Genomic DNA, 27,009 nt, shown 5'->3' with positions numbered 1-27,009 from the left:
TCGTATGCTATTAGTTTTTCATGCATTTATTAGTTCTTCTCCAATTTCAGTTTTTCATATAATTTAAGTATAATAATTATAGTCTTTCAAGTTAATGTAATAAGAGATATTTTTAATCCCATTGATATCAAACGCCACCCAAATTGCACGAAATTTGTCGTTAATTTTTCCTGTAACTCTTTGGCCGGTTTTATAGTCTAGCTAATACAAGTTTTCGATCTTTTGTTGGTCTTTTATGACAATAAGCTGTTCTAAACAATAGAAAAAGGTTTTCACCTATCAAAATTATGAATGTTCATCTTTTTATTACTCTCTCATCCATAAAAATAGACTATAGCAATCACATGCATATGTAACTGTTAATTTATTTTTCTTAATACAGGGTTGAATAATTAACTTTGATTTAGAACACATTGTAGAGTGAATCGATGATATGCTATCGTTTCTTTTATTCTGTTCGTTACTAATGACAAAAATTTTTAGGCAATTTTGTCAGCCAAAACGACCCGTTTTTCTAACTTATTTTTAGATTGTAGGATCTGGCAACTGAACAAATTATATATGTACATTAAATGAAATACAAAATGACTGTTTATTCAAATTTGTTGAATTTCTCTTAAAATTCGGATCTCTCCGAAGCAATTCATCAATCTGTTTTAAAAATCCTTGAAAGTACCAGGGCTTTTTATTAATTTATTACTCCATCTATCACATTCACCTTATCTGACTTCCTGTTCTAAAACTGGGAAATGTTGAAAAATAAAATATTTTTCTCAGTGGGAAGTAACTTTCTCATTGACATGGAAACCTTTTAGTTTAGTGGGACAAAAAACGTATTGTACAAAATATCTTATAGGTATAGGTGCTGAAAAGCCAAAACGACTCCCCAAACAATTTAAAATACATTGAAAAGTCAATACGCCTTCGTATGCGACACAAAAAAACATTCATCGAAATAAAGAAATATGTTGATAGAGATCTTTAACAATGAAATGCGAAACTTGATAACAGATTGCAATAATCCAACAATTGAATCGGCACTGTAAACAAGATGAGTGCGCTTTCAAAATACTCAACTATGAATAACTACATTAAACAAATGTTTTAACTATTCATATTTATATTATAAAAAACGATGCTTAAGGCCTCGGTCTCCTGTTAAATGTTTCGTATGCTTCGTCCGACGTATCGACGTCTGAACGCCAGGTACGGCGTCAGCGGCCAATAAATTTCATTCGCGAACGACAACGTCTCGTTCACAACACTAGTCGACAAACAGCGTTAGCGTCTAGTCGTGTGATATAAATTCGACACATTTGGCAACACTTATGTTACTTGAAGAGAAGGCACAAGACGACCACATACGAAGAAACATCAGAGCAGTAAGGTTTTAATTATTTAGGAAGAATGATGTTTCCAGATTTTGATAATGAAATACTTCAAGGACAACAATTCTAAATTTATACATATAAACATATCGTAGAACTTGTGCGGGAATATATAATAAAACTGCCTTCAAAAAGGCATCCTTAGCCCATATCTTCTGAAGAAAAATTTGTTCATCACTTGTATAATACACAATAACATTGGACTGATTCAATCAATAATTCTTTTTCGAATTTCGACATTTTGTGCTGACGCCTGATACGACGTTTACGCTGCAATGGTTCGAAATAACGTGGCTTAAATCGTAAAGCGGTGACCACACGCCAACGTTAGCGTGTGAAAGAGACCACAACAGTATATGTCTATATTAAGCATCGTGACGCGGCGTACAGATTGACGCTGTACGCGACTGACGGCGTTTATAAGAGACCCTAGCCTAAAGTTTATGGAGCAATTCCTTTTTACTTTTGTATTTACTTTTATTTATCATTCAATGTTGAAATAAAATACATTTTTATTAAATGCAACAAGTAATGTATCGATCACAATCTGGAATATATGTAACCCTTATATGCTCAATCGGTACATAATAATTATTCTATTTACTCGGATATTTATATTTTTATTGTATATTTTTAGGTGAAAAAGCAACGACTACCTCATTTAATACTAATAGTAGCTTAGAAGTAAATTCGTCTCTACAAAATGATATCGATATTTTGTATCAAGATTCCCTTGACTCGGATGACATAGAGGTAGAAGATATACAAGATACACAAATAAAATACGATCAACGCTGGAACAAATCGACGTTAGAACAATCAAATCACAATTCTACAAAGAAAGAAAAACCTAAGGCTGTTATTGACTTGGACGATTTTGCTCAATATCAAATAGTCGTAGACGAATCTGCGTTATACAACAAAAGCTTCCCTACAAATTCGATAAAAAGGCCTAAGGACCACGAAAAGTCCGCCAGAGATTTTTGCGTCAGGGAAAAAGACAATCTCTACAGATGTACGGTGTGCTATAGAAATTATACGCATATCAGTAATTTTTGTCGGCACTACATGACATCGCACAAAATGGATGTGAAAACTTTTCCGTGTCCGGTTTGTGGAAAGGATTTCACGAGAAAAGACAACATGGTCGCTCATTTGAAAATTATACACAAACAGGTTACAGTGCCTTGTAATAATAAGTATGTTGATAGTAAATAAGGGTGCTAAGTTTACTTTCCTGGATGGTATTTATAGGAAACCTAACGTACAGCTTCCATATTTATCGAAAATACGTTAAAATTAATTCTCTATTTACTTTGTTAACCAAAAAATTTCCTAGAATTTTTTGCCTTCTCTTTTTTCGTTATGATTAATTTGAAAATGAACATTTCTGTTTTGAAATCAATATAAATTACAACTATAAAGTTTTTTCACCATAAAATGCATTGACATTCAATTCATTGTTCCATCAATTACTTAATTTCATTCTTATAAGAGACACTAAGGAATAATCCAGTATAATGGGTCTTTAAATGGGAATTGTGGGGTAAAATCTTGAATTTTTTTACTTTGGAATAGATATATCAAGAATTTTTTGGAATAATCCCTCGGTTAGGTAATAAAAATCGGTATTATTTTCATTATGTTTTAAAAACTGTAAAAATTATGGAAAAAATCAAATTGAAATTGTAAATCTTTGAGTTTTAAACGAAATTTATGCTTCGGGGATGATAGTTACAAATTTTAAAAAATCAATTTCCCGAAAATTTTTGATTAACAAAAATTAGAAATATATGAATATTAATTTCAGAGAATATCTAATTGGTTTATAACAAAGTTATAAGTGAAAATGTTTCTTACTATTTTATGAATTATGCGATTGAAATTTTATTCTACCTGTCACTTTCAAGGTATTAATTTATTTACCTTGAGGAATATTTCTTGATTCATACCAAATAAGCCTTAGCGCTTGTGTATATTTTATTTGAGAATAAATAGCACAGTTCTATAGCAATGGCCCTTATGAAGGATTGTGAAGCTAAAAAATTGAGTATACCTTCTTGTCTGAATTTTTCCTATATTTTAGTATGGCACCCGAAAGAAATGTAAAGGAGCAAACCCTAAAGGATAAACTAATAATTCTATATCTCTATAAAAGGGAACTCAAACATATTTCATCATAAAAAATAATAAACTCTCAAATGACCACATTTATGCTCAAGCTGAAATTTCTGGGACCGTTGGTTCTAATACACTGCTAATTTCTCACTAGAAGAGGCGTCCGAACGAATCCCCAAGGAACAATTTGCAATAACCCGCAGCACCTCGCTTATGCGGATGATGTTGATATCATAGCAACAACCACTTCTGCTCTTTCAATTCAAAAATCTTGATGCCTTGATAATTTTTTTTGCCATTACCTTGGGGTCCCTTTTTCTTGGACTATTGAGAGAATCAGAATAAGCAAATAAATTTTTATATATTTTTTGATTACGGGGGTGTTCTGGTCTAGAAGCCTAAATTTAAGGCATTTTTGAAACTAACGTAAAAAAATGAAAATCATTTTTACTATCCATTTTTTTATATTTATTGACTTATAAAGAATATAAAAAAGAATCAGAATTTCAATAAATTATAGGTCGGTAAAATGGGGGCTAAAAAAGACGGTGCACCCTGGTTGACATGATTACAGCCCTTGTAGTGCTCTGAAACAAAACAAATTGAAAAATTCTTAATCTGTAAAGACGTCCCTATCGCATTGACCTTATCCAAAAAAAAAAAAAAATTCACAAAGTGGCGTCGACATGAAATATCAATTTTCTTGCCCCTTTTTGTGACACTTTCGAATTTTTTAAAAATACTCCAAATTTTAATTTTTTAAAATCCAAGGCAGACGCCGATTTTCACCAAATTACAAGGGAAATGGTCAGGTAGAACTTGAAATATCATGTAAACCACTTCAAAAAAAATTGTTTTGGAAATAATGCGAATTTTTAAAAATCCGTTTTAGGACATATTCTTAAGGGTCGAAGCTTTGAAAATATGCAAAATAATCGATTTTTTTGTAGACCAGAATAACCCCTTAAACTTTTCCGCCATCTTCATACAACTTTCGTTTCCATACGATCCGAAAATTTGAAAAGAACTACCAGTTATTTACATCGACATCTTGAAAATATCTTTAAATAATTTTTTTATTATTACGAATCCCAATTATAAGTCATATTTAGTTAAATCACTTCTACTATCCATTTTTAAAAGTAAGGATGATTTATTAGTATCTTCTTTCCAGTATCTACCTTATATTCAACATAACCTAGCTTCATTCAAGTATGATAACATTTTTTGTCAGCTTGAATTAATTATCTTAATTCTTGCACGACGTGAATTGATTGTTAATCTCTTGAACATATCTGTTGAATAGAAAGCGTTATTTAAATTAATTTGCAATCTAACGATTTGCCAATGCAATTTGTAATAATTTATCAGTAAATATCAACTTTCAATACAGAGATACTGAAAATAATAGTAGAAGGGAATAATTATTTGATTAGCGTTTTAATAACATAAAAAATCGTGTTAAATTTGTGGAGAAAATGTCAACTTATGAGATTTATATAAAACTTTAACCTAATTTTTTTAATGCTTAAATTCATTGAAAGTTCTAGAGTTATGTCCATAACATTGTCTAATTTTCTTTTCTTTATAATAATTTTTTACAAATAAATGAAATTGTCGAATTTTGAAAAGAAATGTGCATTTTAATAAATTTATAATATAGTTATATAATATAGAGTTAAGCCTATCAATTGGATATATTTTATAAGAAAATTAAGTTTATTATCTCAATGGAATTTTGTAGATATTTTAAAAAACGTATTTTCCATAAAGATGGTACTAAATGTACGTGTGAGGCCGGGTGTTGTAATAAATATTTTGGCCAAAAAAGAGCTTTCAAGATTTTGTTAAGCATGGATATAATTTATCCAAATATTAGGTCTGTTAAATAAAAAATCTATTAAATATTGATTGATATGCTCTTCTCACACTCTATATGAATTATATATAATTTTCTTAACATATAGTGAATACTAGAGTAAGTTAATCTTTTATTTAAATATAAAAATATATTCGATTAACTATGATATACATATACAAACTAAATTCTAAGTCATACAGATAACCGTATTCAAATGACATATGGATGAATACCACTTTTACTTGAAATTTTCAATTTTTCCATTTTCCCTTTCTCTCCTTGTGCTGCTAATACAGTTCTTTCTAGATTGTTCCACGAAGTCAGAATAGTTTAAAATACTCCACAATATTCGAAAATAGTGCAGTGAAGTGAAATATTTTTATTATCATCATAATGTATTTATATGAATTTTTCACTCAGGTATTATTTTCCCAATCACTCAGTACTTCCTACAACGATATTTTTAACTCTTTCTCTTTCAGAAAATTACTTTTTAACTATTCATTTAAAATTTGATTTATATGCTCCAACTATTTTATTTTGTACATTCATAAGCTCAAATACCTGCATATAGTGGTATTCTTATGGAACATACTGTATGCTACAACTGCATCAATAATCATAATTATACTGTCAAGCATGTAACTAACTTATCATCTTCTATGGTACTGGTATTAACAGTGTATTCAGTTTTTGCAAATCAACTTATTTTGTAATTGGAAGTAATTTATAGCTCAGTGAACAGAACCTTAATTTCAAAATCCAGATTTTTCGAATTGTTTTGTAAGAACTGTGTGGAATTTCAAATATCTTAAAGCACGAATCAAAGTTATAGGATTATACGAAACAAATAAAAAAAAGCATGTGTAAACTTAGGCTCTGTTCATAGGTATCCATTGTTTTTCTATTTCTTTGTATCTGTGGCATGCTTCTCCGATTTTCAATTTTTATTTCTTTTATACCATTCATCATCTTAGCCATTCTTTTTTTATTCTTTCTTTCATTCTATTATCTTCTGTAGATATTTGAAACTATTAAAATTTTTACTCTACAACCCATCGATTATTGAATTCTAGTCTATTGAAGTCTACTGGAACTGGAAATACTTGAACTAATGTATTTGTAGTTCTGTTCATAGGTATCCATCATTTCTCAATTTTTTCGAATATTTTCTATCTTGTATATATTTTAACTCTTAACTCTTTCATACCCTTCATCATCACATTCATCCATCTTTTTTTCCTATTCTATTTTTTATTATCTTTTTTAGATACTCATCTACTGGAATTAGAAACTTTTAAATCTATGTATTTGTAAATTATGGTTCTGTTCATAGATATCCATCCATTTCTCTATTTTTTCCTATCTTTGGCCTAACTTCTCCAATTTTTATTTTTTTTACCCTTTATCATCTCATCCATCTACCTTTTTTAATTCTTCTTTCCATTGTATATTTTATAAAACTATTGAAATTAGCTGCAACATTTCGAGGATATTTTTTGAACTGAGCAGAAATCTTCTGGAATTGGAACTCTTATATATTTGTAGATTACGGTTCTATTCATTTCTTTACAACTGTAGCCTAGTTTCTAAAATTTTTGATTATTATCTCTTTCATATCTTCCATCATCCATTTATTTTCTGTTATACCCTTTAGATACTCTAATTTATTGAAATATAGTATATGCGTTATATATTTTTTGAATTGATCAGAAGTCTACTGAAGTTAGGCGTTGCCTGTATAATTATGCACTTATCTAATATTTTGTATTGTTCTTATATATTCTAGAGCTCGTTAGAATAATCTAGAACCTTGATTTAGATATGAAAGTATAACTATAACAGTAGGGAAATGAAGTTAATGAGAAGTAAGTGAAGACAATTTTGAGAAAACGTCAAAAATTTATGTATAAAGTTATGAACCTTGACTTTTGTGTAACAGTGTATGAAATTATATACCTTTTAAATATTTTCTAACATTATTCTCGAAGCTCTTTTGGCCAAGAAATATGTAGGAGTGGTGCATGGATTTAGAACTCAATTTATCATATAATTGTAATTGTTGCCTTTAGTAAGACTGAATAGATACATATAAAATATTTTACTTTAAACAATTATATACATTGAGAAAAGTATAACAAAATCTATCGATATTATGTATATTTCTGTTGAAAATAATAAGATTCAATGTTATGAAATGTTGAACATTTCATTTTACAGACGAGTAGAAAATTTTATAATTCGATGTAGAAATGGTAGACAAGTAGATTTTGATATTAGAAATACTGGCGTGGAATAAGTTTTTGAACAATTGAAATTATACTCTCAAGTTGTAACATAAATTTTTTGAATCTAATGTCAAACTTATAAAATCGAAAACTAGAACGTCTTTCAATAACTAAGCATTTACAGTGTTAAAATAATCATTTTCTAAAGCCTCTCTGTTATATCATAATCCAAATACAAAATTATTATCACTGGAAAATGATTTATGAAAACCTCAAATTAACCACCAATAATTTACACTCCGAAGATACAACTGTCAAAAATAAGTGTGTCAATGTGGAATGATGTCTAGAAAAATATAAAAAAATAGATATTCAAGAGTCAATTTTGAGATGCAGTCTTGAAGTCTTTATTTTCAGATGTTGACTCAAAAACTGAAAAAAAGAAACAGTAAATTCCAAATAACAACTACGGCGTCCCTTTTCAAACCAAAAATGTTATGTTGATAATTATCCATACAATTTTTTATACCCTTTTAATGTCCCCACTAAATAAGATCATGTCATAAAAATTCGAAAACTTTTCATATTTTTTTAATCGAACAAAAAATGGAAGAATCGAATTGACATTTTTTTGCTAACATTTTGTTTTTTGAATGGAACAAAATTTTTTGAAACATTTATTTAGAAATAATTTATAAACTAATTGATTATCTTAGTATTGCTGAAAATTTCTTCACATTCTTTTCACAAATTTTTCCATAGAAACAAATTTTTATTATAATTAATAGTTCTATCAATGGTTGAAAAATTTTTTCTTTTCCAAAAATCATAATTTAAAAGTACTTTTAACGTGATAAAAATCTTTTTTATTTACAACAAACGCTATGATTTATTATAAACAATATAAACAATATTTTTTCCTTTCCATGTTTTAAAATTTCTAAATTAAATTTTAATGTTTATCATAAAGGTAGAGAAAACAATTTTTTCCAAAACTTGAGAATATGATTGTTCCTATAATAAATATAAAATTGTGTATGTGTTGATGAAACAAATATTTTTTAATTTGAAGAGTACCGCCAATTATGCATTTTGAAATTAAAAAAAATCAACTATTATTAACAAGACAAATATATCAAGAACAAATTTCATAAACAATTAAGTAATAAATTTGATTATAAACCATCTATAAAAAAATAAGTAAATTTTGAATTGAATACATGTTTTTTTAAAATATTACATCGATTTTGAATTTTTGTTAGTTTTTATGACGTGATCTCTTTAAGTATATTATGATACAATATTCACAACTCCAAACATTTTATGACCATTTATTTGAATATTTTTTTTATATTCAATCTAGTCGTGGTATCGGTATTATTTTGTTGATAACAATCGCCAAATTTTGGTACAGAATAAGCAACTAAATTTTTAAATATTTTTGCTTAAAGGGGTATTCTGACCTAGAAGCCGTAAAAAATAAAAAAACAAGCTGATTAAGAATTTGACAAATTCTTAATCTGTAAAGATGTCGCAATCGCATTGACCTTAGCTAAAAATGGCGCCGACATGAAATATCAATTTTCTTTGCCCTTTTTTTCGACCTACTCAAATTCAAACGGTCTAAGCTTTAAAAATATGCGAAAAATCGATTTCTCCAAATTTTTAGACCAGGCTGCCCCATTAATTCTTGAACATCCTAAAATTGCCGCACACGGACCTGAAATCAAAATTAACATTATAAATAAGGGATATAGAGTTTTTAGGCATGCCAGACTTGTTTTCTATAAATTTCTTTTTATCATTTTCACATTTTTTGATAGTCTTCGAAATATTTGCCACAAACTTGATAAATTTTTTCATCTTTATTTATTTATGTACTTAAAAACTTTTTCAATACATTTTTAGATATCATCCCGGTTCCAAATGAACTAATGCCTACATAAACTGAAAAATTAAACTCCGTGATAAATATTTAATCAGCTAACCCTGAAACATAACTTTTCAAGAGTTGAAGACACTTATTATTATGATGTTGAAACTTTTAATTGCTTACAATTTTTTATCATGTCACCTGTACTCAATTATGGGGTAGTTTTTGACAATGAGAAAAATAACAATTAAAACTATTTTATCGTAAAATTACAAAGTTAACTCAATATTAACATATAAAAGCTTTTGTTAATATAAAATAATAATTATCAACGAAAATATACATATATTTGAAGAAATATACGCTTACCTGAAATTTTGATGCTTATCATTTATGCATAATAAAGAACTTACCAAAGATATAATTGAAAACGTTTTAATATAATTATAAAAACCGACCAGAAAAGGCTAATCAGATTCTACTTTCATTGTTATATATTATAAATAAAATTTAAATAATATTATGTACATTTTAATCATATATGGAATTATTTTTTATAGTTGTACCCACCATGTATTTTTTTATCGAATCTGTTTTAGCACTATCATAATAATTATTTTTATAAATGGTCATTTATAGATTTAAATGGTTGGAATAAATTCTGTTTATTGGTTATTTTAGACCCATATAAAATTGTCTACTGAATGTATTTTCTATTCTTGTTTTCTTCAAACTCTTTTAGTTCGATGAGCATTTTACGAACAAATAATCTACCTTCCTGATAAAATCAAATTCAATAGTTAAGTTAAACACTTTAACCAACTTCCAATTGTAATAGAAAAGGGGTGAGTTTTTAAGGGTGAAAAACGGTTTATCTCGATTTCCTGCAAAACTACAAATCCTATGGAAAAAAGTCGAATAACAAAATTGTAGTCAATAAGATGATCTACAACTTTCGTAGTCACACTCTTTCACCTCAAAATTTATGTGAAAAATTCCAAAAACCCAACCTTTGGTTATTTATTTACATCTTTTACAAATAACATTTTTTTCAACGAACGTTTGTGAATAGTTACCTTTTCATGCCCCACATACATTCATTTGATATGAAATTTTTTTTTAACTTTATTTTGAATTTATATCGAAAAAAACCAATCGAAAATTCTCCCATGAAAATATTAGCTTTTTTTGTTTGTGTCGGTGAGATTTTTGTTCGTTGAAACCTCTTCTTCCTGTTGGTATAAAAAATATTACCATCACCAGGGTAAATTTTCTCAGAAAACTAAAAAGTCCATGGCCTACTTGTCTTACAGTAAGTTATCAATAAATAAAGAATATCGAGAAAAATATGAGCGGTGGGTTTATTTTGTCCAGGAGTTTATATTTTAATTTTTTGAAAATTTATGAACTTAGTTCGATTTTAAGATTTTCATATTAGTTGTCTAGAGGTGCATCTTTCGATTCTCTATCGAATGACATTCAAAAATAAAAAAGGCATTTTTTGGATTTACGCGATGTTAGAACTCATGTGATGCCAACGAGGTATGGATGAATGTGAAAATATTATCGAACAAATAACAGGAATAGGAAGTATTTAATATTTCAAATGTTAATGTGATTTTAAATTTGAAACTAATATGTGACTAAGACATTTGCAGATTTTTAGGCTGAAATAATCAAATTAACTTTTACCAAATGTAAATCTGTACTTTCAGCATAGTTTGTAGTAGCTTTGTATCTAAATATATATAAATCGATAAGATTAGAACTGTAAAAGAGAGTGTGATTATTTTTAGAATATATTTTATATGTTATATACTTACCACGTTAAATAACATTTAACATATTTTTATATAAAATTGAATAGTTTTAAGGTCAAACCGATAATTGAAACTTGACATAGAGTTCTTCAGGAATCGTACATGCGTTGAGTAGATTTCTTGAAGTAAAAATAATTTGAAAAAGAAAAGTTTTTGAGAATAAATCCACCAGTTGGTTACTAGTTTTTGCCTGTTACAGTTATTGTTATTTGTTGAAACTAGATTTTTTTAATGAAGCTAAAATCTGTAAAAACAGTGCAATAAAATTTTTGTATCATCTCATTATATCTCTTATTATAATCGAGAGTAATTGTTCATTATCTGAAGTAATTGGTAATTATCTGAAGTTTGTAAAACCAATGATGTTATTTTTTGTTTGACGCATTAATTTAAGATGAAGTTCTAGTCGAAATTAGACCACGTGACTTCATTTGACGCTCTAAATCAGCGTCGAGCGTCAACATGCTATTGCACCTCAATCTCTTGATTTTCTGCATCTGATGAATTGCGTTTTTGTTAATTTGAACTCATTTCTTACCTAATTATTTGATATTTTAGAGCATGGAACTATGCTCAATGATTCTGCATTGAATTTCAAATTTCCATTATTTACTACTACTAGAAGTTTCAATTTGAAAGTTTTGATTAATGGCAATAAAAAATAGGTACTCAATGTTATAAAAAATAAATTAAAGAATCTATTGAAGTTGCAATAGATTTAAAAACTTTAAAAGGAGTTTATAAGTTTATCTATGTTATTTTATACTCATTTATTCTAGATATGCCAAAAATATTTAGGAATATTTACACATTTGCAGCACAATTAGTAAAGTATTAATCTGGTGAAGAAAAAAATGTCTCATAAGAACTTGTACATTAGGTGCTTGAAAAAATTTGCAAGGTGCGAAGTGATTCAAGGCAATGGAATGGAGGCATTCACAGGATTTAGTTTGAACAATGTTCGCCTAGAATTTTTAGGAACTAAGTCCTTAGTGGACAAGAGGCATTAGTTCTATTAGATGGAGAATGTTATGAAATTTATAATTAGTATAGGAGGGTTTTTATTTATTCCGAATTGCTTAATCAAAGAATTCTGTTTTGTTACCAGTGTCAATGTACAGTAGATTGCTTCAAAAAAATTTTTTTTATTATTACACTCTCAAATGTCTCTATTTGATGTAAAAAAATCCTCACAAAACATAAGCTCTATAGCTTAACTAAAAGAGGTCGCTGTTTTATTTTAAATTTCCATTCAAATATAATTTAAATTTTTTTGTAAATTTGAAATTAAGTCTTTGAGCTTTACAAAACTGTAAAACTGGGTGAGATTATGTTCAAAAAAAGAGTAGTTACAGCCATTCAATAATTACATGCGTTTTCCATTCATCATTAGAAACTGTAACTAGTCTTCTTTTGAAGATAATCTTACTCTGTTTTGACAGAGTAAAATCCAAAAACCCAATTTTAAAAATATAATATAATTTTTCTAAAATAAAAAAACGACTTTTTAAAGTTGAGCTATAGAACTTATGCATTGTGAGGATTTTTTACATCAAACAGAAAGAAACATTTGAGAGGGTTAGAATAAGGAAAAAAATTTTTGAAGCACCCTATTATACATTGACATAGGTAACGAAACAATTCTTTCATTAAGCAATTCGGAATAAATAAAAACCCTCCTACCTTACTCATAAGTTTCATAATATTCTTCATCTAGTAGAGTCAAGGCCACTTGTCATACAAAATCGGGCCAATCTATTGCCTTGGTATTCATCCGGATTCACAATAGACAAGATGACTCTTCGGAACGGTTTTTAGATAAGAGGAATCAGTTCAGTGTATTTTGAAAAGAAGTTAATCCCAGTAGAAGGGTCCCAGTCCAAGCCATAAGTTTGGGTCATTCTGGTGATTTTGCAACTTACAAATAAACTTTGAAAGGCAGCTTTAATTTATAATCTTAAACTGATAATTATTTAATTTTGATATTTCGCTTTTTCTGGGTGAATACTTTTTTTTCTTATTTATCATAGATAAACATTTCTATTGATAGTGATAATTTACATTTAAAAAAGGTTTTAAAAATATGTCTATGCATAGATGTGAAGCTTAAGAGTATTACCGAATATTGAAATAAGTTTTCCTCAATTGTTTTGAAATATAAAATCCATAACCATCAGATTTACAGATAGAATTTTCAATTTTTTTTAAAGATTTATGTGAATACTCAATGTTTTAATGATTGGTGGTTAAATAGTCACGATGAAAAGTCATATAATGCTTGATTTCAAGATTATAACATAGCAAATAAAGAAAATCTGTAGTGTTTCATTCTCCTTGGAACTGGTGAGACTTGATCATCCTTGTATATAGGTATGTATGTATATATTGGGGTATCATATTCACCACAACCCAAAGTATTTATTGTCTCCCTTTTTCTTGTTGTGATAGTGGAGAACCCAGTTTTTACTGCTTATTTGTTAATCCCACTTCTCTTGGAATATTTAGAATGTGGGATGGCTGTAGCTTCCAGATATCTTTGTCTTCTATTTTATAAGCTTCGAAGTGTGAGTTCCGTAGTGTCTCATAGTGTCTTCATCTGTCCATTGAGGTGACAGTGCCCCGATAAGACTCATAGTCAACATTACCTTGAGTATCACATATGATATAGAAAACGATTTATGATAAGAATTAATTGTTCAGGCAGTCGTAAAAATTATTCTATGTATTTATATTTTTAATATGTAAGAAAATGTGCTTTTATTAAATTTTTATAATAAGTAAAACAGAGATACATATTATGAATAATGCTTCGTATGTTAATATATTTGCAAATGTGTGAATGTTTAAATAATTTGGCAAATTATTGATAGTGTATATTATATATATGTTATATGAAAGAACTGACAATAAATTTCTATTTGCCTCATTATAATATTCTTGCCCTAATAAGTGTAAGGAACAAGTTTGTTGATTTGTTTTAACGCTGAACTGACGAAAGTACTATTTAAGGTAAATGCTGCAGTTTTACTTCATAATTTATATTTTCTTTGAATACTTAACGTTTTTAGTTGGTAGATATTTATTTGCACTTCTTTAGTTACCTTGTATATTATTCAAAAGGGTTTATAGTGTAGATACAAATTTTTAGTTGAAATCTAAATAAAATTTAAGTTTGCTATTTATTATGTTTGTTTTTTTATTCACTATTTTTTGTTTATTTATATTTGAACCGATTTATTATGATTGCATGGTATTGTTTTATTTGCGAAAGGTCAATGTTTATGCAGGTACAATTTCCATTCTACTTACTTTCAATCTTAGTTCTTATTACTTGTATTTACAGTCATCTACAATTTATATTAGATTAACACTAATTTATTTAGGAAGTTGGATTGAAAGACTTTATGCCCAATATATTTTTTTAAATTGTGTTAGCCTTAATATTGTGGTCATAAACAAACCAAAAAATCACAAAATTAGGTATACTTAAAATTAATATAACTGCGAAATAATCAAAGTATTAAATTTATAATGGAACGGTTAAAAATAAATGAAAATGTCATATCATTTGTTAGATGTTAATATAAAATTGATACATTTAGAGTGGATATTTTGGAAAAACACTTAATTACTTAACAATTAATTAATTTGTTGCAATTCCGCATAATTGTCTACTTACAATAACAATACAATAGTTAAATAAGGAATTCAAAAAATAATTCATTCGTTTACTGTATTGAACAATTTTTATGTTTCACTCAAAGATTTGAGTAGAAGTATTTTATATAAACAAAACGTTTTTGACATGGTTTAAAAAACAACCGTTACTATGTAGCTGTTAGATCAGAGAATTGTAACCTTAATCTCCATGGTGGATTAATCCATTAATGCCCAGAACTTTTTTTTGAAAATGTTTTTTAATTGATGTTGTTTCAAAGTGGTCTTGAATGATTGAATAATTATCAATGCAGTTACTTTTGATTACTTAAGGAGTAACTTCTACCAAGCAATTCCGGATTAATCTCTTAACAGTATAATAATAGACTAATTGCTGCACTGTATTGTTAACAATTAAGTTATATAGATAAATATCGCTAGTTATTTTTTTTAATCTTATTAGTTTGTACTAAAAATACATCCTAATGATTATTAATCATTTCGAAGAAGTATCTGTGACATCCAAAGCTCCAGTATGTTTTGAATTGTCATTATTAATGTTGAGAAATATTGATATGTTTAATCAATGATTATAACATTGGTACTCTATCAATGTTTACGTAGTTTAAGTAATTTTGTATGCTGATAAACATTGACCAATTTATTTTTTCATAATAGCTTGAGTTTATTTTACATTTATCAATTTTTTTATTTGAATTTTGTTTTTAGACTTATTGGCCCAGAAGCTTTTGACGCCCAAAACGGAACTGAATGAAAACGCAGAAAGTTCCAATTCAGACCCCTCAAATCAGCTCTCAAACACTCCCGAATCATCTCGAATTAGTACTCCTGACAATTTTCTAAATAACAATAATAATATGACACCCTCCACTAGTTCAACTTCCCTACCAAATATGTCGAATCTTCCGCAGAACTTGTCGAATTCAATGGGAGCTCCATCTACCGGTAGGCAACCGTCCAAAAGAAGAGTAAGGCGTAGGGCGACATCTCAAAGTCAGGATCCCGCAGAAGCACTCACCGAAATGTCTGTAAGGGGGTTAAATTTATTTAGATATGCATCGATAAATGAGGGAGTATATCAGTGCACTGAATGTGCTAAAGTTGACGTACAAAAGACATTTAAGAACAAATACAGCTTCCAGCGACACGCATTCTTATATCACGAAGGTCACCAAAGAAAAGTTTTCCCTTGTCCAGTTTGCCAGAAAGAGTTTTCAAGGCCCGACAAGATGAAGAATCATATGAAGACGGTTCACGATTGTTTTATGCCAAAAGACGTCGTTTTTCCACCAATGGGATTCTTTCCAACAATGTAAAGCTAACAGCATAAAAAAGAATTGATTTCGTACTTGGTGCTTCTTTGTAAAAGTAAAGCAATCTTTATTTAATCATATAGAGTACAATTTTTTTAAACATGTGATTAACCAATGGTGGTTAAAAATAACCTGAAAGGTTTTATTTTAGTAATTTTACAACTGCTAAGCAGTGATTATCGAAGATAAAGGTAGTTTCATTGGTAAACTGGTATATGTTAAAAAAAACGAATTTTCAATTCAAAATATCTATTTTTATACATATATTTTCATATATTATTCTAATTTTTCCATTACGTTTGTAAGCTACACTGAACAAATTGAAGTATATTTATTACATAATAATATGTAATACACGAGAATATTGAATATTACAAAGAAACTTGGTTACGTTTTTTTTAAAATTTACTAATAAGCTGGTATTACTAGTGGTTTTAAAAATAAATAACATTAACGAAGTTGTTAAAAAGTATATAAGAATACTTTTTGTAACCAAGATTTAATCATTTAAGGTGTTAAATTAATTGTGAAACTAAAGTTCATTGCAACACTTGTTACATTACCTTCATAATATCATTCTATTTCATTACCATTCTATTTATCCTCTGCAAGGTTATCACTATTACTAAAGATGGTGGAGACATGTCAGTCTTAATTGCCTTTGTAGCCCTCGCCCATTGAGGCTTTTCAGAATTGGATAATTCTCCGGGTACCGCTCCTTGCATGATTGTTTTTATAAGATATGTTGGCGAAATAGAAATCAGATCTCTCCATAAAAAGTTCCAACTTTGTCCATGGCAGTTCTACTCAACTTATAGTCTCATGAAAAAATTTCTATTTGTCATCGTAAAGAATGCACCTTATGAATTGTGTATAAATGTTAATACAACAATAACGACGAGAATATATACAGAATATTTAAATTAATCTGAGCAACATGTATTTTGGAAACTATCGGTTATGTTCTTATGAAAAATTTATATACTGTTTCACTTAAACTTTTTTCAGTTTTCTACGACTAGCAGTTACACCAGGTGTGAATCACTATTTGTAAATTAACAAACCTTGTTTTATTTGCATTTTTACAATCTATGATAAATTTGAACATCTTAATATATGTCGAAAAGGTTCCATTTGTCAGTTATTTGAAAACATGAAAAGGCAATTTTAATATTACCAAACTTTTACCCAAAGCTTCTTAAATTTTTACTAATTTTTCAAATATTTAGCGTGTAATTCTCTAGATTCAAATAGCAACGTTAGAAGACTTTACACTAAAAATAGGAGGTTGAAGCTTGTACCTTTATGTTTAAATTGAATGGTTTATCTAGAAACTTAGAAAAATTGAAATTTCCATGTGATTAACAGATATATCGGTTTTGTTTCTTATTAATTTTTCTTAAAGGTCAATCAAATATCTGTTATAACTACAAAGAAATTTTAGTGTTTCCAAATTTCTGCAAAACAAAAACTGTTTAATTTAGATATAGTTTTGCAGGCATACTTTGCATACATGGGGATGCCATTTTCGAAAATAACTGAATTTGCAGATGATTTTTGAGCTCGTCGTATAACTTTACGAAAGTTACATACATTGACATTCATCATAGATTCTGGAAATGCAAAATAGGATTCACTCTAATAAAATCAAACTTGGATCTGATATAACAGGAAGTTTAGATAATAGAATATATTTTGACACGGAAACATATATAGTTTTCCAATGAGACAACCCCTATATTTTTTTAACAGCAACAATATGCTAGTTTTGTTAATAAAAGTTTTATTTTAGTTTTTCAGGTTGGATAGTTTTTAGGGGTTTTGCAAATATATTTAGAATAATGTTTACTTGGTAATTTTTGTTTATAACAAATCGTTTTTTAAAAACAATAACAATTGTAGAGATGTTTATATAAATAGAAACTTTTTTTTTAAGTATTGACTTCACAAAGTAGACAATATTATATATTTTATATATAGATATATATATATATATAAAACAGCCGCAGGCGCACATACAAAATATATAAAAATGTATAATTTAGTTGATTTTATTAAATATTTAGTTTAGGTGTTGGGACAATGAGAAACAATAAATAGTTTTTAAATTAAATTTTACAATGCCATTGTAAATCCACAATATATTTATTTATAATGCTGTTAGCTTAACTGACATATCCTGAAACAACAATAGTATCACTAAATTAATCCATTTACTCGAAATCATATACAAAAAGTGAAATTGAAAAATAATTTTAAAATCACAAATTATCACTTAACATAGTGATTATCTAATTTTTTCTTTGATATTTGCTTTTTATCTTTTAGTTTAAAATTTGTAGTATTGTTGGAATGATTTTTCAAATACGAATCGAATCTTTAAAGTATACAAATACAAATTTTTTTTCCCAGTTTAAAAATATTTTTTAAGTTTATATATATAGAGACCCCAAACTCATTCGAATTAGTTCTTCTTTATTAATAATTCTTCTGTAATTCTCATAACATAGTCATTTTTTCAATCCTAATCACATAGGAAATAATTCGGTTCATTAATTGAGTCTACAAATTATGATGTTACCTCTGTGATATTGGCGACTTTATATACACAGGGTATCTAGAAACTTTACTGTTTAATGGGGTATTAAATGTGATTTAGTTACATCTCACCAAACAGACTTGTATACAAAAGTAGTAAGTGCATTTTCCAGAAGAGTTTCAGGGCATACTGTACATATCTCAAAGGTCCAGTTTTGATTATATTTCTCCTCTTCTATCTTCTATGTTTTTATATTATAAGCACTTGACAATTGCATTTGGGGTCTTCCTCTTTCCGTTTGTGATTCCCTTATCTTCATTGTATCAATATCTTATTTTATCAATCGTTGCATCATCCTGAATTTTCACTTTTCTACCAAATGTTTGTTCTCTTGTCAGTCACTTAGAATATAAAATTTGTTCTTGTTTTCTCAAATTAAATCCAATAGGTTTGAAACTATGCCAATTCATATTCGGATGAAAATTTTTAGTAGAGTGAATTTTGTACTACTTGAAGCGTGGATCAATAAGGATGTGAACTATTTCTAATTGAATAAATTTCCGATGCTATCAAAAACAATTGTTCTTTATTTTTTTCTTGTTGAATTTTTACTTTGCAAAAGAAATATATCTTTATTGTATATAATATGTAGACCCACTTTGATTTTCTGTTGGTGAATATACTGTCTGTTGTTTCAATATTAATTTTGTTACATTATATTCTATGGCAAAGTGCCTTTTATATAACTTTGTACAAACTTAGATATAAAATATCTATTTATCCTGGTCTGATCATATCTGCTGTAAGGGATTTTATAGTATGGATTGCGCAACACCGTAGAAAAAATGACACAATTTTTCAGCATAAATTAATGTTTGATAAATAGTTTTTTTGAAAATTATTGATTGTTTTTAATGTATGTAGCAATTGAGTATACAAAATGAATCGTTTGGAGAGTGGCGATAATTATTAACTAACCACTATATCAATGTTGAATAGCTGCATCTAGATTATTTTAGAATTGCAAAAGTTGTTATGTAAATAAATTCAATTTTCATTTTTGAAAATATAATTTGTTGTTGTTACAAAATATTAGCAATATTCCATTAAAAAACTAGCTTAATCTCTTTAGTTGGAATTTTTGGAACTGATTATGATATTCATATTGAACATACTGTATACACTACCATTACCCCTACATCCACAATTACATGTCTGACGCGCGTTTTGATAACCAAGTTATCGTCTTCAGAGACTGAAGGAAACATAAAAATAATTCACCCCTAGCCTCTGAAAACGATAACTTGGTTATCGAAACGCTCGTCATGCAGTGTAATTGTGAGAGTTTGTGTAGTGGTAGTGTAAACAGTGTGTTCAGTATAGCTTAATCTCACTTAAAACTCACTAAGTAAATTTTGGGTGTTTTGCAAATTACCCCATAAGAGTTTCTATATTATGGAAAAATATTTTATTATTGAAATTACAAGTTGAAAACTGTAAATAAGATAAAACTATGAAGAATACGTGCAGTGGTTGTTTTTATTCGGAAAAATTTTAGACAAATGTAGTAAAACCGTTTCTACATCTCATAATAAATTGCAAAAATTACAAAAAAATTAAGGTTGAAAAAGTACATAGTTTTTGCGTATATTTCAGAACATTTTAATAAACAAGAGATTTCAGGAAAATTATCTCAATACAGGGAAAGTTTCCTTTCCCAAAACTATTTTATTTATAGTTTCAATTTAACGTTAAATGTCAATTTAAGGATATGGAGCCATGAGTATCATTACACAAAATAATGTTTTCAAATTATTAAATATTAATGTGGAAATTTTAGAGAGTTATAGTGTATTACGAACAATTCCAAGATTTTATTCTGGATGGAAAGTTTTTTCAAAATTAAAATAAATATTTGTAGTGCTTTTTAATATCTATATATCATTAGATCATTTTAATAATATTTTCAACAATTTTTTAAATTAATAAAAAATTAAACATAGAAATAACATGCTTTTAAATTCACCGTTTTTGTATTAAAGAATGAAATTTTCCCGAAATATGTTTATAAATTGATGATAAACAAATTGACCCCCTTAAGATTTTTGAAACTTTTTGTTATATTATTTTGTTGAAATTTGTGATTTGAAGAACATTTCTAATTGTTTAATTTCCAAATGTTTCTAATGTTTATAAAGATAAGTTTGGTTTCTAATTTTTTTGGAATCATTTCCAACCTCGTTCACGTTCTCTAACCCACCTCATTACACCTTCAATTCCCAGTTCTTCGCTCTATATCCTAACTTCTTATTCTATCTCCGAGGCTCACTTTCTAAATTATTTAGGAATTATTCCTCTTAATTCCCTTTTAGTTAACAGTTTTTAAAATTTTTACCAAAAAACAAAACATATTTATTAGTTTATAACTTTTGCAATTATTCATGTTCTTGAACACCGTTTTAATACATTTTTCTAGATATTATTTCGGATCGTATTAGCTACTGTATTCTTACGAGCTAAATTTTTCTTAAAGAATGATTTTTGTTTTAAAAAAAAAATCATTAATTTAGAAATTTTTTATGTTTGTCTGAGGAACGTTTTTATTACTATAAATGTATGGTGGCAATTATCAAACTTCTGGAACCGTTTATTAAATTTTACAGCAAAAACAATCAACAGTTTCTAAAATTTTTGCAAAAAAACAAAACATCTTTATTAGTTTATAACTTTTGCAATTATTTATATGGTTTCAATACATTTTCCTAGGCATTATTTCGGATTGTATGAGCTATTGTATTCTTACGAGCTTATTTTTTTGTAAACATGTGAACTGTACTATATATGCCATAAAATGATTTTTGTTTTAAAAAAATCTTTAATTTATAGATTTCTATATGTTTATGTGAGGAACTTTTTCATTACTATAAACATACAGGTGCAACTATCAGAAATCTGGAACCGTTTATAAAATTTTACAGCAAAAACAATTTTCACTCGCACTACTCCAACGGTACATTTCTTCCACTATCTGATGCACGTTCCATAACTATATTATCGTCTTTAGTGATAAAACGGATTAACGTACACCAGGTAGTGAAATAGTATTGATTCCGCGCAATTATCTATGTAATGATAGCGAATTGTAAGAAATAATGACAATAAGACATTTTATTTAATATTTAATTGTTTATAATGATAAGCTTATTAATAATATTGTAATATACAGTTGATTTTGTATAACGTAGTTTTCAAAGAACACTTTTAACATTCATTAAATATTTAAATTTGATTAAAAATCAAGTGAATGTTATTCTAGTCAATACCAACTAATCCAAAAAAAGCTATATACTTATTCCCCGCAAAACTAAAACATAAATTTCATGAAACGTTTTTAAAATACAGCCTATTCGGAACCCAAAGGATCGAAATTTATAGAATTTGAATATTCCATCATATCAGTATTACGAGAGCAGATCAATAAGTCCAATTTGAATATTGCATCATATCAATATTACGACGGCAGATCAATAAGTCCGTCACTTTTTTAATGAAACAGGTTTTTAATATATTTAATATTTTTTTGGTTCTATACAGTCTGTCAAAGATATTTTTTCCAAATGAGAAAATTTGTCCTGGTAATCAAAATATGTATCTGTGAGATGATATCACTGATAATCACAATCTCTTTCTATAGAGAAATTCCTTTAGATTTAGATATAAGTTATTGGGAGCTGAATCCAGAGAATAGATGAAGGAATAATTCCTAGCCTAATTCATGGATTTTTGGCATTGAAATTGCATATATCTTGGGCAAGACAACTTTAATTTAGCAAGTTCCTATAATATTTGTCAATCGATTGTTTCAATCTCTTGTATTAATATACAAAGACTTTATTGACTGACAACCCATTTGTTTCACCTGCTTGTATATTGTGTATCGCGGTAGGTTCACGATTTAACAAAAAGGAAAAGCTCTTCTATATTATGGTTACGAATCTTTATGTGTGAACTCATATTGTGGAAAGTTTTCTTATATTATTAAGCCTATGGCTTCCACAATCCCTAGCACTTTCAATTTCCAATCAACCAACACCATATCTTGAATTTCTTCAATTGCTTTGAGTATAAATACCTCAACATCCAGCCACCATTGAATTCAGCGAACCATTTTTTTCCATTTGAATTCATGTAGATTTCCCATAATTTTACTGCGCTTTGATGTGAAAAATTACAAACCAGTCATTTAACGACCAACCCTCGTATATTCAGGGTCCATACTCAATTTTTGTTTCACTAAAAATTGTACATCGTTTGTCAAAAAATAATTTTTTCTTCAGAAAAACGAGTGATAGTTTAAAATTTAATTGTATAACCTTCGGCTTATAGATCAGATCCTGGATTAAAAAAAATAAATTACGCAATAGTTTAGAATCACCGTGTGATAGTTTTTGTTTTTTTTTTTTAATTTTTTTTTGTTTAACGTTTGTTAGGCCGAGGCCAGTCTTATCAACGTTCTTCCATTTAAGATTGTAACTACAAATCTTATAAGAGTAGTTGCAATCTTTGTTAGTAAGAATAGTTAATCCTAAGTGCAATTAATATAGAAATTTATATACTAACGTTATTAGTATTAAGGTTTCAGAATTTGAATAACTTTATTTGGCAAATTTTGAATTTGCTCCATTTGTATTATATCTCACACTATGCCTGTTTTTGATGGGAAGATATCTAAAAAGCACAAATAAAAGACACCTTTTTGGATCTTTTTATGTTACTGCTGAGTAAAATTTATGTTGACAAGACGAAAAATATAAATCATTCAAAGCGGCAAATAGACAAGTGATGGAGGTTTTGAAAGAATTATTATATTTTTTTTCTGTTTCCCTTTTTCCATACATTACACTTCTCATGTTCAACATATAATATTGATCTGTTTAATTTCGAAATTTTTGACTTTATTTAACAACTCTGTATTAAGTTTTCATCATTTTTTGAAAATTTCAGGATTTAGTGTGTAAAAACAATTTCATCATTTGGAAAATCGATATTCTTGTCTTTAAAACAAAACTTTTTTTCTCTTCTCCGGCATGTCAGTATATTAGGAAAATATTACAGCGCAATTATGATTTAAAGTAAGGGAGCTCACTTAGGTGGTCAATAAAGACCTTCTCAAAAAACATTTCTGAGCATATATAGCTCATTTCAGTTTTATTTATTTCATCATTTTTTGAAAATTCCAAGATTTAGCGAACAAAAACAATTTTCTCTTTTTGAAAAATCGATCAGTTAAATTCTTGTCTCCATACAGGCAGATGGTGGCATGTTTTTTTGTTTATACAAATACAAAATTTTTTTTTGGACATTACAGCACATTTTTTTTTGGACATTACAGCACAATTTTTTTTGGACATTACAGCACAATTTTTTTCAACGAAAATGCCAAATTAGTAAATGCAACTTTTTCAACATGTCGACAACCTTTGATTATTTTCTATTTCTGTCAAAATATTTAAATTCAGATTTACAAACTCATAGTGATATTATTTTGTAATTTATTGTTATAAAAATGAGAACACATTTATTTCATCAATTAAATTGATAATAATTGTGGAATAATATTTATCAAATTCAAATATATCAAGTTATATTATTAGTAAAAATGTTTTCCCATTGAATACAGTCCATTATATATATATTGTGTCGATACTTTTCTTTTGTTAAATTGATGTAGTGTTTATTTTCTTATTTTTGTGATCACAAAATTTAAATCGTTATTTCTTTTTTTTTGTATTAATTTTTTATGCTTTAATAATCTATTAATAGTGACATCGTATTTGAATAATAATTGTTTTATATTTATATCCGTTATTTTATTTTTAGTAACACTGGTGCAGACGCGTATCATGAAATGTAATTAGAAATGTGTCACTACGGTTCAATAATTTTTTGAACATTGTACTTTTCTTTATTAATAAATCTACCTCTAATAAAAATATATTAATCCATTTCAAACATTTTTCCATGCCCCTCTTTCTTTACCAGTAATTTCCAAACGAATACTAGTAATTATGTATTTGTAGGATCTATATATTTATATACGGGGACTGCTTTTTTTTCAACCTCCGATAGGCTATAAATAAGAGACAAGTTCATATAAAACAATTTTATTACCAAAAGATTGATACACTTACGGTTACGACATAATCACCGAAGAGATTGATACATTTGTCATAACTGTGGACAAGCTTTTCAAAACTCTCTTCAAAGAAAGTTGCCACCAATGTAGTCTAACCGTTCAGTAACAATAGTGTACAAAGCAGACCGTAAAAAATTCAACTCGTTGAACCAGGTCATCCGAAACGACAGATTTGCGTCCTTGGTCCCTTTCATCATGCACATAATTACGGCTATCTTTAAACTTTCGACACCATTCACGCACAATACCATCACTCATGAAGTTTTCCCGATACACACGACTCATTCTCCTATAGATTTCTGCAGCGCAATGGCCTTCAGTCTGTAGAAAACGAATCACACTTGGCGGAAGCATCAATAATGGTTGACATGGCGGAGTTTGTAGTGCAAGAGCTTCGCAGTCTCCTACAGCGGATGCCCGATTTCATGTGCACGGAGCGATCGGAGGTTCAAAAAAAGAACGGCTCTCGTAAATATAATTCATTGGTAGCCACTGTTTATTACAACAAAATATATATTGCAACTAATAATTTGTTTTATTAAAATTCTGCTGTCTGCTCCAAAATAAAGAGCTATTTTATTTGAAGAAATCAAATCAATTAGCAAAAGTAAACAAGAGAAGAGGTGAAGAAACAAATACTGTTGAATATCTGGTTTCAGAGATACAATTAAGTATGAAATTTGGGTCTATTTTGGACGCAATATAGAAACTTAAATATAAAATCTGTTAACTTACTCGATTCGAAGTCTGTTAGCAAACTTAATTGTGCCACAGGATTCCCACTTCACTCTTCAAGTACCCTTTTACTTTATTAACATCGATTCGATCGGTATCAAAAGAAGTGTGTAAACCCTCCACATAAAAATGAGAATTTAACAATATTTTTTTTCAAATTTACAACAAAACATACCTGGATAATTTAACTTATAAAAATCGTTTTATTTTTGTTATAATCGATTGAAAATAACGTAGTTTCTAAAGAATATAAAAGATTTATAAAAAAAATCTTGCGAATTTAAAAAAAAATTATAAATGGAAACTAAAAAAAAATAACTCGAATATCTTTCATCTAAATAGTGTTGTAGATATAGTCTCACAACTCAAGTTTAGCCGAAATTCTACCACAAAATTAGATTTTTTCCTCTCATTTTGTGAAAAATTGTTGCTCTTTTGATAATCATTTGATTTTAAATGATTCCAAAGAAAAAAATCAGTTTGTGATAAATCTGGTAATCTGAGAGTCCTCTTGATAGCAAGATGTGTGACAAGAAATAATTTTATAAAGTGTTAAATAAATAATCCTTAACCTCACATATAATGTGATTTGGAATAAGAAGTAATAAATGTTTTCCAGCTTAAACATTAGTTCATACTAATATTAATCATAATCATTTTTGCTGTAATCAAATTATTGTTTTTAATAACAATGTATTTAACGAAGTATTAGTATCAATGGTGACTTTTTTCTTTCCAAGCTATTAATTTTATCGATTAAACACAGTTTTCAATATTAATATTGTATGAATTACAAAGAAAAAAATTATAGGTTATGGTAATTAAAACTATATAAATCAAAAATCAATTACAAAAAATGTAGAATTTAAATCGCTTTGAAGAAATAGGACTAATTGAAGTTTACTGTTACCATTAATGTCAAATCGTCAAAACTATTCCATACTTTATAGTACAAAAAAAAAACAAACTTATACTTTAATGAGAATTGTCTGGAGATGATTCCTACTACAAATTGTAATTTTATGAGAGCATAAGGTAGAAGGCAGTTTTGTTACAGATATTGGAGCCTTACCAAGACCAGATGGATATTGCAATAAAATTACGAAAACCTTGTGATAAATGAGCGTGTAGATGTTATTAGAATTGTCGAAGACAACACAAATAGTTTTGCTATCACGCAATTGCTAATAATAATTTCGATATAGTTTGGTTTCAGCAAGATGGTTCTTAGTCAAACTTCGATATTTCAGTTCCCAATAA

The 27,009-nt window shown here is 28.0% G+C and overlaps 1 protein-coding gene across 7 annotated transcripts in view; it reads left to right on the top strand.

Annotated features, from left to right (window-relative positions):
- Positions 1 to 27,009, top strand: part of LOC130899141 (protein tramtrack, alpha isoform-like) — a 64,532-nt gene that overhangs the window by 29,557 nt on the left and 7,966 nt on the right. For 2 of the 7 annotated variants that reach the window (XM_057808930.1, XM_057808929.1), the window contains exon 3: positions 15,675 to 24,830. The exons of 3 other annotated variants lie outside the window; for them this stretch is intronic. In XM_057808930.1, the coding sequence (XP_057664913.1) occupies positions 15,675 to 16,282 (608 nt within the window). In that variant the 3' untranslated portion in view covers positions 16,283 to 24,830. Of the gene's footprint in view, positions 1 to 2,025; positions 14,215 to 15,674; positions 24,831 to 27,009 lie in introns of those variants that run through there. 2 more of the 7 variants (XM_057808933.1, XM_057808931.1) reach the window with 1 other exon arrangement.

This window comes from Diorhabda carinulata, chromosome 10 (genome assembly GCF_026250575.1).
Source record: "Diorhabda carinulata isolate Delta chromosome 10, icDioCari1.1, whole genome shotgun sequence".
NCBI lineage: Eukaryota > Metazoa > Arthropoda > Insecta > Coleoptera > Chrysomelidae > Diorhabda > Diorhabda carinulata.
Note: the sequence above shows the minus strand (reverse complement) of the source record. Positions and strands in the feature narration are given on the sequence as shown.